Raw genomic sequence first — 16,854 nt, forward strand, 5'->3', positions numbered from 1 at the left:
ATCGAGGATCACTGTCCGCCCCGCTGCATAGGCTAATCTTCTTTCGTTCGTGCAAGAAGGTTTGCTCGCGTGCAGGGGTATTTTCAATTGCCAGTAACTAAAAAATAAAGCCGAAAACGCAACTTTTTTATAATATCAACACCCTGTATAGTATCGAATATATTTCGAGAATATCATTATTATCATTTATTCAATTTCAATCTCGCGAGTCTAAACATGGAATTCTCTTACAATTCCTTTCGTTCAACTTTCTATATTTATCGTACGTGTCTCACTGTAGTTCCTTAGTTAACTAATTGCTTATTCACCCAAACCATTCTACTTTATTTCCATTTTATTACTATCTAAACCCTATTTATTTATGTTCTGGGAATATATTTGCGAATATCCGTGAAACTAAGGCCGAGCGATGATAACAGTCAGTTAACAGTATAACAGTCAACTAACAGTATAACAGTGGAAGTGTGTCATTCAGTATCATGCTCCCGACAATATAATTCATTTCTAGATCATCGAAACCAGAGGCGACTATCCTTTCGTAAGTAATTAGAGACATTCGTTAGAGGAGCAAGTTAGGATTTTAAACCTGGTATATAGTTGCGGTATTTTCATAGGTCCTGTTGTAAGGAAACAATTCGTTTTGGTAACTTCGCTCGTTAAGGGATGGAAAATATTGTATACGATTAACGTTCTGTTCCTTGTTGCTGTTGAACCGCGGTACCGGAACTTTGGGGAAAAATTCCGGCACTTCCGGGCTGAGAACCGGCGGCGGATGTTTCCTCATTCCATAAGTTTCCGTCCTTACCGTTTGGCACTCTGTCCTAAGTATCAGTGGTCGATATTGAACCGCGTAATAGAATTGTTGCTTGCCCTGACAATTCTGCTCTCGAGATTGTTGTAGCTTGTAACACTGCAAACGCATTCTCTGTTGAAGGAATTGTTGATGAACGTTGCTGCCGCCCGCTTTCCATAAGCTTCGAACCGCGTCGCTAGTTACGCGAATGTGCAGCTGCATCTCCATTGAATTTTCGATGGTGTAACGTTGATACTCGTAATAACTGTCCAATTTTTCCGTAGCATCTGATTCTTGACAGACATCGTTTTTTTAATTAGCGACAATCGAATAGAATTTCTAGCAGGGAATATAGCCAGTTATTCTGGCGAATTTGAAAAAAGAAGGATGTCGTACGTTGTTGGTTGATCGCGACCGTGTTACCGATCAGGTTCGCTTCTTTGCTCGACTCGTGGTTCGTTCTGTTCTTCTTCTCCGTCTGGCTGAACCTCTGCGCGTGTCGACCGTGCGAACAGTCTTCCCAATGCGACTTGTAGCCGCATACCATCTTCGATACTTCGTCGTCGGGCTGCGATATCCTCGTTGCCGAGCTTTGCAGCATCGATCTTCCGCGCGAACGTTAACACAGAACGATCGAGTATTGGATCACAGCGAATCATTTGCTAACGTTTAAGTGTAAAAGCTAACAATTCACGATTCGTACGCGGCCCGCTCGATGTTAACCAGGCGAAGTGCTTCTCCACCTCCGGTAGCATCCACGGCTCGGTAACTTCCGTCCAGCAGAAATTTGGTAGCGAAACAGGAGCTGAATTGTCGTCTGACTTGTACACGTTCTCGCGGTCTTCGTTGTACTCGTAATTGCCATAGCTGGCCAAACGCGAGTTAGGAATAACATCGCGAACGCTTTTCGTTCGATGGACGGTACCATTCTCTTTGTACTTTGCGGTCAATTTGTAATTCTGTCGTAAGACGTATCGTTAATACCTTTGCATTTTTCTATTAGTAGGTGGTTAGCGTATGGAACGATGGAAAGACAAACAGAACGATTCAGGGAATTTACGAGTATTTTACCTGAATCGACAGAGATTGATTCAATTTTTGAAACGGATCCTCCTTGTCGAAGGTCCAGGCTTTGTCAGCGATTAGACTTATGTTCGCGTAGGCGCTGTTCAGAAGCTCTTCATCGTACGACGGGAATGAAGATATCATTATCTGAACATTCTAACTGGTATCGAGTAATATTTTAGCAAACGATTAAAAGACGTATCGATAATATCCCGTTCTACGTGTATTATCTTTGGTTTGCGTTGGTAGATTCGCGAATCAAGTCGTTTAATCGGCCTGTTTTCGAGACGAATATCGAAACGATAGAGGACTCGAAATACGTTCAGGACGAGAAACGTCAGTCGAATGTCTTCGCGTTTGTGATATCGTCGTGCGGTATAAAATCGGTCGGATATTCTAAGAAAAAAAGCTTCAGGTAGGAAGGAATAGAATATGATCAATTTTTCTCTCTCTTTTCTTTTTTTTTACAAATGTCTTGTTTATTACAAATACGATCGATGATAAAGTAGTACACACGCAGCTCATTCACACATTTTGTACAGATCAGGCATACGATATTTACAACGGGCAATTCGCGTAATTTACAAAATTTTGACGATCGATGGTATTGTAGTATAATCTATTATAACGCTTCGAAAGTTCGTGGGAAAAATCAGTCTGGCAATTACACTCTGTTCAACGTTCTCGATGAAATGCTGTAAAATACAACCGCGTATAGCGAGACGTTTAACGAATTTTTCAAGTTGGTCGATTACTTTAGCGATCTTAACGGAACGTTGAACGAGTAGCTGTGCAGTCGTCGCGATCGACGGCTACCATCAGGAACGCAAAAAGCGTAGAGAAAAGATCCATGCCTTTCCCTCTATTTCGTTTAAAATCGCATGACTCTCGACTTAATTAATCATCGTTTGGTATTGTGCGACTGTATCGAGATTATCTGGCACAGAGCGTCTCAAAATATTTATATACAAGGAAACCTAGTGTACTTATAATAGTTATTTATATAATTGTTGGCGATACAGTCGCACAATAATTCCATTTCTCATCGACTGTCGAATTCTCGTAACGAAATTCGTTGCTAACAGCGAAAGTTAAGTGTTACAAGGCGATTGTCAGGTCGATACGCGATACAAATTCGTTAAGACTCGACGAAAGTACCGGTCGTATCGTGGCTCGTATTTCTAACGATAAAGGTAGTCTCGGTACACTTGAAAAAATCGCGGATTATTTACAAATTCACAATATCGTCTCGACACGATATAAAGTCCAGACGAGTTCGAGACGATGTTCGAATCATGGCCTAACTCGAGTTCTGTTATTATGGCAAGATAACGGTTACATTCTTCGTAGAGCAGCGATCTTGAGCTATCGAACGAGCCAGGAAAATCCAGGAAAAATGTAACGACGCTGCTCGTTCCTACGATTCTAGAAAACGCCCTCTTTCGTTCTTCTATCGCTCGCGTTACTCCTTGCGATTTTTGTCGCTCACCCAATCGACGATTAAAGCGTATTTCATTCGCGATGGTATTTTGGTTATTTACGCGTACCTTTCATCTAGCTGATCTTCTTCAATCTAAAGAAAAAAAGTGGCATCGTTGTGCTCCTTCTAAGCTCCTTCTAAGAACTATGCTACCTAACAATTCTATTATAATCGACGTTGAAACACTCTTCAGACGTATTCCTCGGATGGCTTAGGTATACTAGCTGGTAATCTAAGCGTACTTGGAACACGATTGGCACTGTCCGGTAGTTCGGCGATATCGATGAACACTCCGACCAAACTATCAAAGTTCAGCCCCCAATTCAACAGATAGTCCCAACTTAGCGCGGTGGTTGTCGTGGATGGCGATCCGCTGTTGTTCGGTCTGTACAATCCTCCCATGTGCGTCGATAGGTCGTCGTCGGAGGCTACCAAAGTACTGAGAGATCCACGGAACGAGCTGTCGAAACCGTCGTAATTGACATTTGGTGGCAGGGGTGGTTTCGTCGTTTGGGAGGACTCGTTGCTTCGTTGATTAACTTCTTCGTCGTCTTGTTTCGCGAACGGATTGTCCGACCGTTTGTCACCGACCAACGAGGTGTTGTCGTATTCCGAGCAGGTGAAACTGTCGTTGCCGCTTTCGTCCGTTGTCGACGAGTTTCTTCGTTCGAGTCTCTCGACCGGTGGCGTGTGTCGTCGGTGGAGATGCAGAGGACCGTGGGTGGGCGGTCCTCTGGCTTCGCTGGAGGAACTTACGGCGTCTAAAGTGGACACGAGGCTCGAGGTTCTTGGCCTCGAGTTCAGTCTTTCGATCTCTTCCGCTGTTAATCCCATCGGTCCGGAAGATACGTTGTTCACGGAATTTTCGTTGTTCGATTGAGGCGCCTTTCGACTGGCCGTTGATCCGGACAGTTGACTCATGATCGGCGAGTTTAAACTTCTTTCGCTGTTGGAGTTTAAAGCGTCTTTGCCTACTCCGCCGGAGGAAGACGTGGTGGCCAACAGAGCGCTTTGCAGAGGTTTGCCACTGATGTCGTGCAACGTTAGTATTCTCGGTTGCTGAGCGGATAGCTCGCTGCTAGGCGACAGCCTGGCTAACGGCGTGCTCTGTAACAGTTTCTGGGTCGGTCCTGGCGGTTGGCTCACGTTCGGAGGTGGCAAGGCGCGCGGTGGGAACGGTCCGGTGTGTCTGTGTTGCTGACCCGCGTGCTTATGATGGTTGGCGTAGTTGTTAATAGGCGGAGGAGTGGCTTTGTACTTCCGCATACCATCCCGATAACCTTTATAATGATAGACGATATCGATGTCGCTCGGTGCTATGGAGCTCGCGTTTTCCAAGTCGTAGTGCTCGGGCATGTCAGGTTCTGGATTGTGTTCGTGAGAATGTAGAGAAGTTTGAGCGGGCGGAGGCAGGGGAGGATGTTCGTCTCGAATGGGTGGCGATTTCGTTACTTCTCTCTCGATGATGTCCGGCCTCTGAGGCCGATGTTCGGTGGTCGCGTTAATTTCTCGTTCCTTGTACTTTTTCGAGATCAATTCCGGGCCCATGTGACCCACGCCCCGTAGGTCGGACGTGTCGGATATATAGGTATTTTCGTGGCGAGACATCAGATTATCGTTACCCGAGCCAACCAACGGATTTCCAGTCATTATGGCGTTGGTATTTTTGTTCACCACCGATGGAGCTGACTTTTCCTTGTTCTGTCGTCTTAAACGGAATACGATGAAACTGACCAGTATAGCGATCAGCAGAATAACGAAGAACACTATGACCAGGGTGATTCCTATGCTGAGAGGATCGGCCGTGGCCGCTGCGCTGATTCCGATCGGTCCTCTGCATCCGGTGCTCACCTTCGCGTGATACAGCACTTCCTTGAAGATCGAGCCGGACCCGTTGAACGGCTGAATCTCGTTGTTGATGGTGAAGTTGGCCAAACAACCCTCGAAACTCCTAGCGCCAGCGCTGTGAGCGTAATACAGGTCTTGGCTAACTCCACCGATCGATAGGACGGATAGATACGGGTCCAGGAAGTCGTGGACACCGACAGGGTCTAATTCTTCGCCGGTTTGAACGCCGTCGACGAACAGCCTTAAGCCTCGAAAGTAAGAGTGCAAGGTCAGGTTGTGCCAACGGCCATCCGCCAAGCCTCCTTCGATGTTCGCGGTCATGTTCACTGGCGATCCGAGAAGAGACGCGTAAAATAGCTGCCCGTTGCGAAGCTGTAACACGAGATTCGTGCCGTGAATTGAAAAGAAACGAAGAAGGAAGGGGATTGTGTTTTTTTTTTCTAATCTGGGAATTTTTTCTAATATCGTTGAGGAAAGAGTTGCTCACCTCTACCGATGTAAAGTGTTTGTTGGTCGCGGCATACACGAGAACACCATCGGGCTTCACCGTTCTGAACATCAAACCGATCGTTTTAAAGGGCGATGGATTGGTTATGAAGCTGGTGTCTTCGCTGACGGTGCGTTTCGCTCGATTCTTATGCCACAAGGTCGAGCCTCTGTAAAGATATTCCAATAACTGCATTCTTCTGTGTTTCTCCGAGATCTGCAAACGACGAAAAGACGGTTAATCGCGATTGGTCGTCTTACTCGACTGGGAATTAAAATTCAAGGCTCGCTTTTAACAGTTTGCGCGTACTTTAAATTCGACGTATCCACCCTCGCTCAACGTGATCGATTCGAGAGCTGCTTCGCAATTGGGCGCGGTTACAGATCCGCACTGGCAGGTCACTTGATGCCACTTGTCGTAACACTTGGAATTCGCACCGCAAACGCTGGCCGAGTCCTTTCCACCTCTCGAGCAAGAATTGTTGTTCGATCTGATGCAGGTGGACTTAACGCCGCGCGATGCTAGCGGATTCGACAGATTCAATGCTCTTCCATTTATGGAAACCGAGTGGACGCAGCCGACGAAATCGTCGGAATGCACTTGGCCTGGCCTCTCGAGCACCGGATCTGCGTTTTCCAGTCCTCCCACCAGAAGTGGATTGTTGTTAAAATTCAGAGTCCTGTAGAAAGCGATTGCCGATGTTTAGTCGGTCGATTTTCACGTTGGAAAACGAATAACTAAGAACGAAAGGCGATGCTAACCCGGTTGGTCCTACGTCGTCCGCGTAGCAAGTGCCATCACCGGGTCTACAATCGTCGCAGATATCTCCGTGTTCTCTGCACATGGACACGCTCAAGGACACGACCCTGCCGTTTCTAGTTGCCGTTACCTTCCTCCATTCTCCGTCCGACACGGAGTTCTCCGTTTTTATGGTGACCGAGGTGATGGCGCTTCTTGCACCTCCGTATGAAAACACCACTCTTCCGTCCACCAGTTCCAATACCACGAAGTCTGAACGTCCTCCGGCTTGTGGCGCGTAATTGTACAGCAGTAAGGCGTCTGGTTTCGTAGTGGCAAACACGATAGTTATGTCGTTGGTGTTGGAATCCAAGGCTGGGAAAGTCATATAAGACAATTCCTCGAAGCCAAACGTGGATCGTTCGCAGTGTCTTCCGTAACGACCCTCTGGACAACTACACGTGTACCTGAATTGGAACGTTAATCGTCGATAAACTTTGAACGATAGGATATGTAGTCGAGTGTCGCATGGTCGATAAAAATGCTTACCCAGGTTTTTCTCCTACGCATAAACCTCCATAGAGACAAGGATTCGGTCTGCAAGAGTCCGTAACCGCCTCGCAGTGGTTTCCTCTGTAACCAGCTCGACATAGACAGAAGAAACTGAAGCTATCGGGACTTTTCCTACACGATCCACCGTTCCTGCATGGATTACTCGCGCATGCATCGCCTCTTTCCAGTTCACATAGCTTCCCATCGCGATCGATCGGACAGGTACATTGGAAATCGTATCCCAATCGTCGACACTGTCCACCCTGAACGTCGTGAAATAACGAAACCATCAAAACGTTAGGGAAAAGATATGAAACTAAATCGGGGAATTTTCGTAGTATCGGTACGAATATTTACCAATAAGCAAGGATTCGGAGAGCAAGGATCTTGTCTTCTTTCGCATTTATCGCCGGTGAAACCGTCGCGGCACTTGCAGGTCATCTCGTGCATCATCCTCGGTGACGTGAGAATCAGCGCTTGGCTATCGGTGATTCTGGCGTCATCGTAGATGACCAACTTATCGCTGCAAGAGCCCCCGTTCTCGCAAGGTATGTGCTTGCACGGCGAGTAGCCAACTGTGAAGGTCATTCCCTGGAGAAGCGATCGGATTTTGTCCCGATTACGGTTCAGCAATTCGGTGACTTCGTATTTGCTGCGGTATCCTGTGCAATGAAATTCAATCATTCGCATTTAAACTTGTCACTTTTCGAATCTTGCAATCTTTTCATAGTTCTCGCTCTGTCAAATACGGTTACGCAATGTGAAATACCTTCAGGCGACTCTACTGCTACGTGGATGTTCAAGTCAGATCCAGTCTCTCCAAGACTGAAGATCTTAAGGGTGTCTCCAACATCGACTTCTTCTTGCAGAACGTCCAGCAGAGCACGATAATACTGACCTAAAAAATCCCTCGAGCTTAGTTTCGTTACTTGCAGGGTCACGCTATTTTCGATCGTGCTGTTGGTGAAAACGAGGAATTCCACTGTGACCTTGGATACCACGTTAGGATGGCGGCCGTCGTTCCCAGACACGCTTAAAGAGTAGCCGACTCCTGTTTCGAAACACGAAAGTCGCAGATGTATTTCGATCGAGATTTTTCATCTGTCGATTCGAATAATTTCCTTAAATAGATACTCTTCCTACACAAACCTGGTGTTATTTTCTTCGTGTGAAGATCGCAAGCGCTAGGAATACTAAGAATTTTCGGATTCGATCCTTGAAGTATCTTACAGGAATAGCTGCCGGTAACATCGGGATCGTTAGGATGTACGTCGGCGATCTTTCCCAACGGTATCTGCTCGTTGAAAGAGTGTACTATCACGTGAACCGATCTCGGCGACGATGGACTATCGTTTTGATCCGTGACGATCACGGTTATCGTGTGCTCGCTTCTCATTCTCGGTACTCCAGAATCTTCCACTTCGACCTGCGAAAATCAATCGAAGATCAATCATTATGTCTTTTCGAATTAATTCAAAGCGACATATATTTGTTCGTTAGAAAATCTCTACTAACCATGAGATCCAACTGAGGCATAGCTTCTCTGTCCAAACTTCTCGTAGTTTTCAATACCCCGGTATGCTTGTCCAAGGTAACCATATCGCTCTGTCTTCCACCAACCAACTTGTACGTAAAAGGCGCCCCATTCGGTGGTAGGTCAGGATCAGTGGCGCTCAATGTCATCACGATCGTTCCAGCTGGTTCGTTCTCGTTCACGTAGCCCACCACCTCCGGTGGATCGAAGGTAGGCCCGTTATCGTTGATATCCAAAAGTTCGATGTGAATAGCCGCGGTGCCGGTTTGCGGCGGAGACCCGGTATCGATGGCACCGATCGTCAAGTCGTAAATCGGGATCGTTTCTCGGTCCAGTTGTTTGGCAGTTTCTATATCTCCGGTCTGCGGGTCCACCTTGAACGCTTGGCCCAGATTTCCGCTGATGATCGAGTAGGAGAACTGATTGTTCTGCGGCTTTATATCCTTGTCGACCGCTCTAACGGTCAAAACTCGCGTCCCGTGCGCTGCACCTTCGGACACGGTAGCGTCGTAGGTATTCTGCAGGAACTCCGGAGGATCGTTTCCATCTTGAATCGAGACTATAACCTGTGCTTCGTCCGTGTCGTTGCCACGAATCCCACCACCGTTCTTCGTCATCACGGTTAACACCACTCTGTTCTGCGTTTCACGGTCTAATCTTCGCGAGACACGAATTATCCCGGTCTCGGAGCCGATCGAGAAACCGCGGTCGTTGGACGAGCCGACGAACAGGTAGTAGACTCTTCCATCTTCGCCCGCGTCCTGATCGGTTGCCTGAACCAGGCCCACGGACGTGCCAACTTCTGCGCTTTCCGACACGTCCATGTGGAACACCGGTTGAATGAACTTGGGATAGTATTCGTTCACGCCTGTGATGTGTACGAGGACCGTGGTGAAGCCGACCATTTGCGGATTGGAGTCCGGATTGGCGGCGACTATGTCCAACGTGTACTCGTTGGCCTCCTCGTAGTCGAAACTGATCAAAGAAGCGATCTCGCCGGTATCCTCGCGAATACGAAAGTGATCCTTGCCAGTTCCTCCGAGAATTTTGTACTGGATCACGGCGTATTTGGGCGAGTCGATGTCTCGGGCGATCACCTGCGATTAAAGAGTATCGTAAATGGGATCTAAAGCAGGAAATTACAATTTCAAGCGAAAAGAACATGGGATAAATTTAAGAATATACCTTATAAACGAAACTGTCCGGCGGAGAATTTTCAGGCAAGTAGGCTTCGTAAATGCTCTGATTAAACGTCGGTGGATTGTCGTTGATATCGGAGACGTTCACTGTCAATATGGCAACGGCTTGCTTCGGTTCGAATCCCAGGTCCGTAGCGGTGATGTTCAATTTATACTCTTGCACCAGATCGTAATCCAGAGGCTCGAGTATGGTTACCGCGCCGGTGATCGAGTGCACGAAGAACTCGTTCTTTTCGTTTCCAGCCGATATTTTGTATCTGATCATTCCGTTCGGCCCGTCATCGCCGTCGGTGGCACTGACCGTTAGGATGGTGGTGTTGACAGGTTCGTTTTCCGGAACTCTCACCTGATGGCTAACAGCGGCGAACGTGGGAGCGTGTTTGTTCTCTCCGGATATAACCAAGGTCAACGAGACCTCGTCCTTCTGCGGTGGCACGCCTTTGTCGATCGCTTGAACCTTCAACAAGAAGGTGGTTCTCACTGGCACGTTGGACAACGTATTTCGTACGTACACCCATCCGGATTTCTCGTCGATTGAAAAGTATTCTGTCCCGTTAACGCTCGTCATGTAGTAACTGATTTCTGCGTTCACGCCGAAGTCGGCATCGTCTTTCGCCATCAATTGCACCACCCTCTTGCCGACTCCGTAATTTTCCGGCACAGGATAGAGATAAGATCTCTGGTCGAATCTCGGCGCGTTGTTGTTCGCGTCCACTACGTTCACGTAAACCACCGTCTTCGACGACAGCGGAGGTTTCCCGTTGTCGGTAGCTACGACCGTCAACGAGTATAGGTTTTCCGGCGAAGACGGCCGATGAGTGTGTTTGTACTTGAGAGTCTTCTTGCTGAAAACGTCACCGGTGGCTGGATCAACGGTGAAGAGGTCGGACGGTTGCAACAGGCTGTAGGATATCACAGAGTTCGGACCTTGTTTATCGCGATCGATCGCGGTGACTTGGCCAACGTGCGCAACAGGCGGTTGAAGCTCGGGGAAATGAAAGTGATAAGATTCTTCGTCGAATTCCGGAGGGTTGTCGTTCTGATCTTGGATGGTAATGGTAAGGGCGGTTGCTGCTTGCCAAGCACCGTCCGCTGCCACCAACTGTAACAATACGAACGATCGATTAATGGAAATTGTGCGATGGACGAAGGCTCGTTTTCTACGTTTGTTGATCGACGCGGACCTTTAACAGATATTCGTCCTGTTCTTCTCTGTCTAAGTGCCCATCCACGGTAACGTTACCGCTAAGAGCGTCCATGGCGAACTTCTCGCCGGGATTCTCCGTGAACCTGTAGGTGACGTTAGCGTTTTGACCGATGTCCAGGTCGCTGCTCGTGATTCTTATGACGAACGTGCCGATCTCCGCGTTCTCCGTAACGTTCACGCTGAATAGTCGAGTGAATTGCGGGGGATTGTCGTTTTTGTCCAACACTGTGAGCAACACAGTCGCGGTGCCTGTAAGCGACGGCTGTCCTTGATCCCGTGCTTCTACGATCAACTCGTAAGAAGCGATCTAAAACGAAACGATGCTCTTTCCTTTTCCCTTTCTCGGCAAATTGGCTTTAAGTCTGCTCGATATTTTCAAATACTCACCTCCTCGCGGTCCAGTTTCGCGTTCGTGCTAATCTCTCCTGTATCGGAATCGATGACGAAAGTCTCGGTGAAATCGTTGACCAGATAATAGGACACTTGCCCGTTCTCGCCGGAATCACGATCGTTCGCCGAGACTTTGTTGACGAAGAGAGGCGGGTACTCGTCCTCGGGAACCGTAGCGTTGTAAATGGCCGCCTCCATTATCGGTGCATTATCATTGGCGTCCGTAACATTCACGAGCAGTTGCACAACGCTCCTGAGAGCCGGAGTGTCCGAATCACGAACCTCTACCCAGGCTTCGTAGAACGGCGCGGTTTCGTAATCGAATCCAGACGCGACTAACACCTAAACGAAACGACCCATCGTTTTACCTTTCATCGAGCGTAATCGTCGAGAACGATAATTCGTTTCCATTTCGCGCAGAGCTACAAAGATCGGAAAATATCTCGATCTATAACTCTGCACCATCTGTCATATGGAAATCTGTTTTATTTAACAAAATATTGTGAGAAATGTCGATGACGATGGCGCGAATTTCATGGTGTACGGAGCGCGATACGAATAATGGGAGAAGATACAAATCGAATTGCACAGCGAATACAAACCTCTCCGGTGTGAGGATCGATCTTGAGCGCGTCGCCGACGTTCCCGCCAGCCATTCCATAGACCAGATTGCTGGCGGTTCCAACTTTCGGCGTGGTCGCGCTCAATTTCGTGATCACACGACCCTCTGGAACGTCTTCCGGTAACGTGAACCTAGTGCTAATGGTAGATCGAAAGCTGGGAAACAGTTGCCTCTCCCACAGGTGTATCACCAAGTCGGCGGTGACCGTTTGCGGTTTGACGCCGCAATCGGACGCCTGGATTTGCAATTGGTAGGTGGTTTCGTCATTGGCCAATTCCTGTGTCGTCCTTATCACTCCGCTGTTCGGATCGATCACGAACTTCTCCGCATCGATTCCCTGGAGACGATACACGATCCGGGAATTCTCTCCGTCGTCGTCGTCCACCGCTTTCGCGCCGAACACGAAATCCCCTTTAAAGGAAATTAGGTGTATTTAGCGATGTTGCGTACCAGCTACGCTAGCTTCACGAGCCTCTGTTATTCAGGTGTTACTTAACGCGTTCAGGCTCGCGTTCAAGTTCTCGAATGACGGGTTAGCCAGTTACAAACTTGTCGCGTTTCTCATTTTTACTTTTCCTTTACGTTCATTTGCCGATGATAAATCCTTTACCTGGTTTGGTTGCACCCGGCACGTAGGCCGTGTATCTTGGACTAGAAAATCTAGGGGCATTGTCGTTCACGTCCTTCACGAAGATCGTCAGATTGACGGCGGAGGCCTGAGGTTCCGTGGGACTCGAATCTTGAGCGACCAAAGTCAAATGGTAGACCGAGGTTTGTTCTCGATCGAGCGGTACCACCGTTAACACTTCTCCAGTTTCGGGTTCCACGGTGAAACGTTCCGAATTTTCACCCAGCAAACTGTACCTGATGATAGCAAAGATTCGATATTTACGGCGAGTTTAGAAAGATTGTGATTATTTTTTCTTTTTTTTCTTTTCTCTTTTCGCGAATCGCACGTATTGCGAATGTACCTGATTTTGGCGTTGAGGCCCTCGTCTTTGTCCGTAGCGTGAGGTTTGGTGACCCACGTTCCGGAAGCCAGGTTTTCGGTAACCGTTGCCCTGTATTCCTGCCTGGTAAATTCCGGAATGTGATCGTTGACATCGAGCACGACGATTCTAACGATGCCCGATCCAGTCAAAGGCGGAGAACCTGTAAAACAGGTTCGGTAATCGTAGATTGATCGTTCTATGATTACGCGAATAGATTTGGTCGAGCCAACATGTACAAACAACGCGACCTCAAACGCGAAAACGTGTCGTTTCCCTTTTTCAAACTTTCCTCATCCGCGATTTCTTTCTCTTTCAATCGTTTTTCCGATTTATCCTTGCGATTATTCGCGAATATTCTTCTTTTCTTTTTTTCCTTCGGATGGAAAGGTTTCGCACGAGATAGCCGATATTAGCGGGAGGTGTTTGAACGATTCGATCGTCAAACGTTGAGTAAGACAAATTGTGATTTCACAAAGTATCGAACGGCCGGGGTACCGGCGAGTTAATTGCGCCGCCTAAAACAGGCCATTATTCTCCGGGGGACCCGATTTCTCTGATTGCAGCAGGTACATTGTACGCGTCGGCGTGGCCCTGGGCCACGCGCCTCTATAAGCGTATATCGTTCAATCACGTGGACCTCTCACGGGGAGGGTTACGGGCACAACAATTGCAAAGCACAATGGTGTGGTCCACCATAGGCGGTGTTCGCCTGGTGGGCAATCCGACAGAAATATACTGACTTACACTAGGAGCGTATGCCGCTTGTTCGTCTGCTTAATTGATGGGGACAAGAAGCAACAGCCCCCCTTGACCGCCCCCTCTCGTTCACCCTCTGTCTCTTTCTTTTCACATTCGTCCCGTGTTATTAGGCGCGTGTATACGCAGTATAGTTTGGGATAAGAAGAGGCGAGAAAACGCGAGATCCCAACCGAAAGATCTTCTTGTCCGTCGTTCGCGTCGCTATCTTCGATTCGCCTGTTACGAGCCATTAGTATCATTCGTTCCCCTTTCGCGTTACTTCCTTGCAACTCCTCGTCGATGGTCTCGCCTCGAGTGCCCCTTTTTCATCCGGATGACACGAAACGTAACGCGGTGTAAGGTGGATACCTGGCATCGTGGTCAACCGTGCTAGGGTCACCCGTTTCCGAGCGGACACGGTTGGCATAAGCGCTATAGGTGGCGGATACACGCGACAGCCATGACGTACGAATAAAATAGGAGTATAATGCGCGTGCTCGAGCAGGATCTCGGGAGATGCGCGTTTGGCTGCGAAGAGACGGTCCAAAAGATCCAACAAACGAAAGCGGGTGGGGTGAAGGGGAGCATTAAGAGTAGGAGGAGGTGGTGGCGGTGAAGGTGGAGGTGGAGGCGGAGATGGAGAGAAGAGAGCGAGAGCGAGAAAGAGAGAGAGAGTGAGAGAAGGGAAAACGAAGAGAGGGTGGGGAGAAGGAGAGTGCAGCGTGGAGGCAGAGGAAGGCATTTGAGAGCGATTATCATAATCGCGCGTCATAACTCTGCAGGCTTGTCTACCTCGGCGGGGACCGATTGGGCCATCGGCCCCCGATGGCTGGTCGAAGGGGGCGGGCGAGGGGCACCCTCGAATGGGACTACTGGCTTCGTCAGAGGAACGAACGATAAAAAAGATTTCGCCGAGGAACTGCCCACCGCTTAAAGAATCTCATCGAACAACCCACAAATTTATATCCAATTTGTATATTACCGCTCATTACTTAAAACCATGCCGTATATCGTCTATTGTTTTGTCTATTCGTCGAACGAGCAGCAAGGGACAGGGGGGAGGGGGTGACATTTTCTCGTCTTAGGAGGCGCGCGACACGACAGTTTGTGCAATCTCGACGCGACGGTTCGAGTTGAGAGAATTTATAGATGGAAAAATAAATTCATGCAACGATCGGTCTGGCGAATCGCCACGCGTATCGTCGTACACGTATATTGTCTTTGACATTTGATGACATTTCGTTGGTTGCGTCGACGGAATGGGACGGCAACAATTTGTACACGGCTTCGCACATTTGTCAAAGCAGTCGGACGAATTTATAGTTGCCTGTGTACTTCTTATTACGGGAGTTGAACCGTTTGAGAAGCAGGTCTTTTCAACGTTAAAATCGACTTCTCCTTTTCGCCTTTTCTTCTTTTTCCTTTTCTTTTTCTTTTCTTTCTTCTTTATTTATTTCTTCTTCTTCGATTCACCGCGGCTTTTTTAGAAGTGCCAAACCCAATATAATTAAGTCCTTTGTTCGTGCTAATTCGCAACCAGTTTACATAGAACCTAAGACCGGTTACTAAGGTGGCCGGAAAAATATTCTCTCCGAAGAATACTGACTACCCTTTCAATGCCGTCTCTTTGTGCATATCCTACCAGGTATATACCTATTTAGCTGTTCCCCTAAGGTACGCTTGCAAAGAATCTACTGGGAATACCTTCTACCCGCGATTTCTTTATCCTTTATTCCCTTGCACGCGTGTTTGCCCTCCCGTTGTCCTTTCCTCTCCTCCTCTTTCTTTTACTTTGTTTATGCAATTATAAATTAGCCTTTGACGCTACGTTTAAGGAAAGATCTCAGTCGTGAGAATTATTCAACCAACTTACCGGTATCCATGGCCACTAACGTCAGAGTGTACTCCGCCACCAGTTCTCTGTCGAGGGGTCGAAGCAGAAAAATGTCGCCGGTACTCGCGTTTATTCGAAACAAGTCCGTGTCGCCTTCCTTCAAAAAGTATCTCACTTGGTCGTTGTAAGGTGGAGTATCCGCGTCGTAAGCTTTGACCTGAGACCGACAGATCGAACGATTTTTTCATTTTCCACGTTGAAACGTTCGGAAACGGTTTCGATCGCGGCCGAGCGATTACGAACCGTTTCGTCAAATTACCTGTATCACGAATCCGCCCCCAGGTGGTACCATATTCTCCATAACGTGCGCCAAATAGGGCGAATCCAAGAAAACCGGTGCATTGTCATTTATATCGATGACAGTGATGGTGACCTGAGCGGTATCGCCCCGTGGTGTTTCGCCTACTTCCGAGGCGCAATCCTCACCCCTTATCGTCAAATAGTACCTGGATTTCCGTTCGAAGTTGAGATTCTTCGCCACTCTGATGACACCGCCGTCCTCGGAAATGGTGAAATCTCTGTTATCGTCTCCCATCGCGATACTGTATCTCACCCTTCCATTCGCACCCTCGTCGCGATCCATCGCCGATACCTAAAATTGAAATTAACCGGCTCGCATCGATCGCAACGAAATAAAAGTATCGACGCCTTTTAACGCTGGTTAAGCGTTCTTCAGGACTTTGCTTCACGCTTCAGTTGCAACGCCTCTCGCCCAAGAACATACTCGTTGCGACTTTAATTAGCGTGACGTAACTGCTCGTGTAATCTCGATTTTATGGTGACTCTTGGCGCGGTGAAACCGCATTCGCAGATATATTTACGAGGGAAAAGGAAATACGAAAAATGCTAACCTGCAGCACGCTAGCCCCGATACTGGCGTTCTCGGCAACAGTGGCTGAGTACTGTCTCGGATCGAACACCGGCGAATTGTCGTTCTCGTCGAGGACCGTGACAGTGACTGCGGTCGAGGACGATCTCGGTGGTTCACCGCGGTCTTTCGCGGTTACTTCCAAGGTGTAGTTTGACCTTAATTCGCGATCCAACGAGCCAGATACGCGCAATAGTCCATCTACGGGACCAACGGTGAAGGGAAGCGTCGTGTCCTCGAGGGAGTACTCCACGTATCCGTTCCGTCCTTCGTCCCTGTCCACCGCCTTAATGGCCATCACTACCGTGTTGCTCGGCGCGTTCTCTATTATCGAAATCTTCGTCGGCGATATGAACTCCGGCGACATGTCGTTTACGTCCAGCAACACCACGGTCACCTATCGATCGAATAACGTTCACGATTAAGTCTCTATCGAAACATTCTTCG

General features: G+C 48.1%; 1 protein-coding gene across 1 annotated transcript in view; it reads right to left on the reverse strand.

The window, feature by feature from the left end:
• Window positions 1-2,311: 2,311 nt before the first annotated feature.
• ft (cadherin-related tumor suppressor fat) overlaps window positions 2,312-16,854 on the reverse strand; it is a 64,717-nt gene continuing 50,174 nt past the window's right edge. Inside the window, exons 5-22 of the mRNA XM_069117928.1 lie at window positions 16,391-16,804; window positions 15,799-16,131; window positions 15,519-15,696; window positions 12,887-13,067; window positions 12,526-12,779; window positions 11,896-12,326; window positions 11,291-11,635; window positions 10,881-11,210; window positions 9,683-10,798; window positions 8,479-9,594; window positions 8,113-8,389; window positions 7,733-8,014; window positions 7,321-7,625; window positions 6,961-7,226; window positions 6,435-6,878; window positions 5,983-6,352; window positions 5,674-5,889; window positions 2,312-5,558 (exon numbers count right to left, since the gene is read on the reverse strand). Coding sequence (XP_068974029.1) covers window positions 3,528-5,558; window positions 5,674-5,889; window positions 5,983-6,352; window positions 6,435-6,878; window positions 6,961-7,226; window positions 7,321-7,625; window positions 7,733-8,014; window positions 8,113-8,389; window positions 8,479-9,594; window positions 9,683-10,798; window positions 10,881-11,210; window positions 11,291-11,635; window positions 11,896-12,326; window positions 12,526-12,779; window positions 12,887-13,067; window positions 15,519-15,696; window positions 15,799-16,131; window positions 16,391-16,804 — 8,889 coding nt within the window. The 3' untranslated portion in view covers window positions 2,312-3,527. The remainder of the gene's footprint in view (window positions 5,559-5,673; window positions 5,890-5,982; window positions 6,353-6,434; window positions 6,879-6,960; window positions 7,227-7,320; window positions 7,626-7,732; window positions 8,015-8,112; window positions 8,390-8,478; window positions 9,595-9,682; window positions 10,799-10,880; window positions 11,211-11,290; window positions 11,636-11,895; window positions 12,327-12,525; window positions 12,780-12,886; window positions 13,068-15,518; window positions 15,697-15,798; window positions 16,132-16,390; window positions 16,805-16,854) is intronic.

The sequence above is a fragment of the Bombus flavifrons genome, chromosome 8 (assembly GCF_040668555.2).
Source record: "Bombus flavifrons isolate JBK064 chromosome 8, iyBomFlav1_principal, whole genome shotgun sequence".
NCBI classification, from domain to species: Eukaryota; Metazoa; Arthropoda; class Insecta; order Hymenoptera; family Apidae; genus Bombus; species Bombus flavifrons.